The 6,000-nt window shown below is 48.3% G+C and overlaps 1 protein-coding gene across 1 annotated transcript in view; it reads left to right on the top strand.

Moving 5' to 3' along the window:
• The first annotated feature begins 744 nt into the window (after nt 1–744).
• KL (klotho) overlaps nt 745–6,000 on the top strand; it is a 50,344-nt gene continuing 45,088 nt past the window's right edge. Inside the window, exon 1 of the mRNA XM_075725437.1 lies at nt 745–1,545. Within this exon, the coding sequence (XP_075581552.1) occupies nt 793–1,545 (753 nt within the window). The 5' untranslated portion in view covers nt 745–792. The remainder of the gene's footprint in view (nt 1,546–6,000) is intronic.

Here is a 6,000-nt window from a genome sequence, read left to right as displayed (position 1 = left end):
TCCTACTCCAGGAACGAAAAGTGTTATTGCTGGGAGGTGACAGTCCATGAATTACCGGCGGGCGGTGAGAGGGGTGAGTGTGTGATGTCCTTGGACAACGAGTTTCTCTTTAATTACTGTTACATGAGCAATCGCAGCTGCCATGTCTCTTGCCAAACGTACCACGCAGGAGATACTGGGTGAAGGAAAAAACATTTTTACTTCCTCGCCATCCCCCCCGCCCCTCCGATCGCTCCCTCCCCTCGGCCCCGCCGGCGGCACTGCGGGACGGGGGCTACACGCAGCTCCCCAGAGGGGACGGATCCGGCCGTCGAGCCTCTCCTTGGGCTCCTTCGTTTCGGGGAAAGGGGGCAGGGCACCGGCGAGGGGCCCGGCTCCGAGGGGGCACCGCGCAGCGAGGTGCGGGCGGCCGGCGGGGCGGGCGGAGGGCTGCGGGGGCCGCCCCTGCCGCCCGCGGACGGGGATCTCCGCCCTAAGGGCCCGGGGGGGGGGGGGCAGTGAGAGGGGCTACCCCGAAGGGGAGACAGGGTCCACCTCTCCCCCGAGGACCTCCCCCCCGCACCGCTGCCGCCCTCTCCTCCCCGCCCGCCCCGTCTCACCCCCTGGATCCCGCCCCCGGCGGCAGCTCTCCCCGAGGGAGCCGGGCGGGAAGGATGCAGACGGCAGCTCCGAGGTAATTATTAATAGCCGTGCCCACCGGGGCGGAGGGGGGGGGAAGGGGCGAGGTGAGATAAAAGGGGGCGGCGGGGGGCTGGGAGGAGGGAGCCGCCGTCGCGGAGCCCCGCCGGCAGCATGGCCCCCGCCGCGCCGCTGCCGCCGCCGCTGCCGCTGCTGCTGCTGCTGGGGCGGCCGCTGCTCGGGGCCCCGGGGCAGGGCGCGGGCACCTGGTCCCGCTTCGCCCGGCTGCCCTACCCGCAGGACCAGCTCTTCCTCCACGACACCTTCCCCGACGGCTTCCTCTGGGGAGCGGGCAGCGCCGCCTACCAGACGGAGGGCGGCTGGCGCCAGGGCGGCAAAGGCGCCTCTGTCTGGGACACCTTCGCCCACCGCCCGGCCACGCCGCCCGGGGCCTCCCCGCCGGGGCCGGCGGGCGGAGACGTGGCCAGCGACAGCTACAACAACCTCTTCCGCGACGCCGAGGGGCTGCGGCGCCTGGGGGTCTCCCACTACCGCTTCTCGCTGGCCTGGGCCCGGCTGCTGCCCAACGGCACGGCGCCGCCCAACCCCGCCGGCCTGGCCCACTACCACCGGCTGCTGGGCCGCCTGCGGGAGCTGGGCATCGAGCCCGTCGTCACCCTCTACCACTGGGACCTGCCGCAAGGCCTGCAGGACGCCTTCGGCGGCTGGGCCAGCCCCGTCCTGCCCCAGCTCTTCCGCGACTACGCCGAGCTCTGCTTCCGGCATTTCGGCGGGCAGGTGCGCTACTGGCTGACCATGGACAACCCCTACGTGGTGGCCTGGCACGGCTACGGCACGGGGCGGCTGCCGCCCGGCGTGCGGGGCGGCCCGCGCCTTGGCTACCGGGCAGCCCACCACCTGCTCCAGGTAAATGGCGGGTGCCGGGAAGGGGCCCCGGCGGCTCCTTGGCTCCTTGTGCCAAGGGGAAGGCTGGCGGTGGCTGCCCTCAGCCCACCCTGTTGGTAGACCTGTTGGCTGGTCAGCCGCTTGAGCAGAAACCGGATCAACGTGCCGGATGGAGTGTGGGCAGCCCATTTATGGGTTGAAGCCATCGAGGCTCGTAGGTGGGCAGCAGGAACTTTGCGGTCGTTTTTTGAGTTAAGGGTAAACGTGCTGAGTTAAAGCGTTTTCTGTATTCTGCAGAAACGTTCAATCCTGCCGCCAGCACTTGCGAATGCAGGTCTAGGGGGGTGAGTGGGTGCATTCAGCTGTGCTAGCCCAGCACTGCCTTACCAAGGTTACTGTGGAAATGCTTAATATGACTGTAAATACAGTTAACGCAATTGATAAAAAAATCTTACCAAGTTAATGGCGATAGTAGGCGTGGCCAAAATGTCATACTGAGAGATTTTCTTGACAAGAGTATGGGGTTTTTTTGACTGTGAACACTTTTTGGGAAAAGACTCTCTCTTTCCCAGCTAGTCTAGTAAGTGGCGTAAGTACTTTGCTATACCTAATTTTTATGCAGTGTATCTATATATGGTGTAATTGTAATGTTTGCCAGCAAACATTGTGGATTCTCAGGGAGAGTTAAGCAAAAGTGTGTACAAATCATTTCACTGACAGGGGAAAGGATTCAGCCTTACTGGCATGGTGTGGCCGTTAAGGCATCATCTATTGTAGACGTTCACAAACTCTGCTAATGTCCATCTGCTCAGCGTATACTTACCAGCAGGAGTTGTATCCTAATGAGTATCATATATGAGATGTGAACACTGAGAAAACATCCAACGCATGCCTTATTCAACTTTTTGCCACTTTCCTGCATTACTTTTGTGTTGTTTAGTGCTACAAATAAGTCAAGAGAAAATACAGGTGGGGAAAATGTGGGTAAAATTTCAGATTAAATTCCTGGTCCTGAAATCTTTGAACTCTGCAATTAGTACCTTGGGGTGTGCTTGACTGTGTTTCACACTGTGATTGTACAGTTCACTGAACTAAGTGAGTCTGCTCATGAGTAAAGTTATTCCTAAACTTCAGCACTTGCAGGATTAGCCCCAAATTTTGCAGCAAGGCTTCATCACCTTTCAATGATCGTTAATTTTTCATCAAGTCACTGAAGAGTTGGCGGTGAGTCATTTGCTCTCCTTTGCATAGTTATTTTGAAGGCAGTGGGGCTGTGTGCAAGGGGATGGGCTGCCAGGTCTGTGTCTGGGGGCGCGGAATGTAGGGAGCAAAAGCGCCATTTCTCTGTCTTCCTACAGGTAACATGCAAAAGAAATCATAAAGCTGCAAATTTGAGCACTCAGGTTGAGCACTCAGACCTTGGAATCGTTCAACTCCAGGGACTGTAGGCTCACTGACATGGAGTTCTAATGTTGTCTGTCACTTTTTTCTAACTCCCGTCCTTGGCTGTGCAGAATGGGCAGTTAATGAGTCGGTTCATGTTCTCTGTGTGTGGTTCTTCCCTCTGCCCTTTGTTGAATTTGTTGCTTCAGACCTGAATTAATACAGGGCTCTGATAACAGACAAATAAAGATGAACACCTCTTTGGTTCCTGGCTTTTACATAGTGCTGTCTGTCTTGAGTATTTATATCCCACATCACCGTAGTATGTGAGTCCCTCATAATCTCAAGCATATACTTGTTCTCATAAAAGCCTTATGGAGAAGGAAAGTGCTTTTCTATTTAAAAAACGAGAAACTGAGGCACAGACTTGCCTCTGCCATGTAAAAAGTATAATTAAACCAGGAAAGTTGACCAATACTTAGTTTAGTGACAGAACTTAAGGATTAGTTTTGTCCTAGTGACTGTCATTCAGGGTTTTCACAATTAGTGGATGTTTCTTTTTACACAACAGTGTAAGGCAGCAAGCTATCATTTTTTCCACATTTCATGAATGAAGACCTGAAACATAGATGCAGTTAAGACCCAAAGTGACCACTGATTGTTAGTACCCTTTTCCGGGCATGTGATCCTTTTAGAATATTGGTCAGTTATGTTATACTCTCAGCTCTTCTACAAGTCAGATCCCCAGATCTCAAATCACCTACAGAGGAAATAAGGGATGTGCAGTTTATGCAGAAGAGCTCCCATCCCTGACTTCTCCAGGTAGGAGTCTTTAGTAGAGACAGAGATAGAGCCTGACTCTTCAGGACAGAGAAGTGAACAGCTTTAACACCAAGATCCTCATTTTCCTTCTTACATCTCCGTAGCTTATTGATACTAGACCTTTCGACTTGCCCAGTGATGAAGTAGGAAGCTACAGAGTATGGCTTCTTTGACTACACAGCCGGATATCCATAAAGTATATATAATCATGTAATGAAAGATTAAGTTATACCACATATGGTAAGGAGTGAATTACATTCCACGTGCAAATTAAATTCTTCTCTTACATAATTCTTGAGTGATTGACTTTGCCACTTGAATAATGTTTTTTAATGTGTGTCTGTGGGTTGCATATAATTTTGTAGGTTGGTTCTCAGGAGCACATGCAGCCTTGATTTGGATCAGAAGGCTGTACAGTAGTACCGCTTCATCACGTAACCTGGAGGATGTTTGCAGCACCAGACAGTGCTGCTGGGAGACACAGTCCTCACAGCCCCACCAGAAAAGATGTGGTTGTATCACCCCCCCCCCCCCCCAAAAAAAAATCCTTTCAGCTGCCTAACCTTTTCTGCTTATGTCTTACATCATTACTCAAAAGGTCTGGTCCCAGGTTTCTTCCCAATCTTTTTTCCTTCTCTGTGGCATTCTTGTTGCTTTTTTTCCCCCCCAGGCAAATTGAGCTTGCAAAACATTTTTGTTTTTTAAAAGATAAAACATCATAAATGTTTGGTTCTTAGCAAATGAGCAAACTAACTCTTAATATGCATGTTTTCTGGATTTTTTTTCCTTATTTACAATATGCAGTTTTAAGCGTGTTCTTTCTGCACTTACTCAAACCGAAGACTCTCATAAGTGGAAAGCTTAATAGCTAGTGAAAGCTGATGTCTACTATTTTATTTTACTGGATGCTAATTACATTGAAAGATGAAATAATTTCCTTTAAGTTCTGTAAAATTCAGCAGATATGAATGTGGATTTTGGGGTCTGTCTTTCTGAGTGAGTTATTTATTATCTGAATAAATAATCAAATAGGAATTTGATTCAATTCAGGTTGTTCAGTTCAGGGCTGGTGAAAACAGGGCAATGAAGTTTCATCTGAATAACGATGTTTAAATTTAGCTTGAATGGATTTCATCCTATTGTACCGAATTTTTAAATTACCTTTCATTTTTCTGAGCTTCCACAACTGAGTCATAACAGATGCTAAATGGACAGAGTAAGAGACACTTTTTACGAAGAGCAAAGAAAAATAATGTAAAAAAAACTTGTAAGAAAAAACATTTTATGGATACATCCTTGGTTCATTATTGAGGGGTGTTGATCAGTATTTGGTGAAAACTTCGCCCTTTTATAGTATTTCCACTGACATTTGTTGCTTTTGACATGTCTAAGCCCTTCAAACCTGGTAAGAAGTGGAGGAAGCTGTATCTGTTTATACACAAAATAAATTGAATGGATCAAGTACAGTTCATAAAAGTTGGCATTCTCTTAAGTCAACAGCCAGAAAATGTAACGCCAGCAGTCATGTATGTGATGCATCTCTTTCTCCAGATAGGAGTTGAGAGGGGTCACTGCATTATGTTCTGTTTTTTGCAAATGCATTTTTTCATTACTGGTTCACAGTATATTGTCTGAGTTGAACATACTTGGATTTACTCAATAGAAACAGCATTTGCAGAAACAGAAGAACACGTTGTTTCCCCGAAGAAGTGAGTGGAATTGCTGCCTGGAAACCAGTCACGTAGCAACAGACTGATTTCTATTCCAAAACTCTTTCCAAAACAAAAGGTAAGTAATCTTTTGTTGACCTTCAATGCTAAACCTAATAAAGTATCAGTAATTGCAGCATAGGAGAATGGTCTTTTCTTGGTGCGTATTGTTTCTTTCAAAATTCAGACAGCCTTCAAACTTTCATTCAGTGCAAATAGAGTGATTTTGGATTTTCCTGAAAGTAACACGGCTCATCGTAGCTGTGAAGACATACAGAATTTTTAGAAAAAAGAAGGAATAATTCTAAGTAATAGTATTTTTTTTTTCTATTCTTGCTTTCTTAAGACTTAATTCAAAGAAGAACGAAGAAAAAATTGATTCTGTTTTCTGGTTTTGAGTATCAGTTGTGTAATATATCTTTGCAAAGAATTTATTGCAGTAGTGATTATTCTAATCGCTAATAATTTTAATAGGGTATCTTTCAGATGTCAGAGATGACAAACAAGTGCAGTCAAACCATAGAGTAAATTCAGATCTGATGCTGCTGTTTTCTGTGTCAGT

The sequence above is a fragment of the Pelecanus crispus genome, chromosome 1, assembly GCF_030463565.1.
Source record: "Pelecanus crispus isolate bPelCri1 chromosome 1, bPelCri1.pri, whole genome shotgun sequence".
Taxonomy (NCBI): domain Eukaryota; kingdom Metazoa; phylum Chordata; class Aves; order Pelecaniformes; family Pelecanidae; genus Pelecanus; species Pelecanus crispus.
Note: the sequence above shows the minus strand (reverse complement) of the source record. Positions and strands in the feature narration are given on the sequence as shown.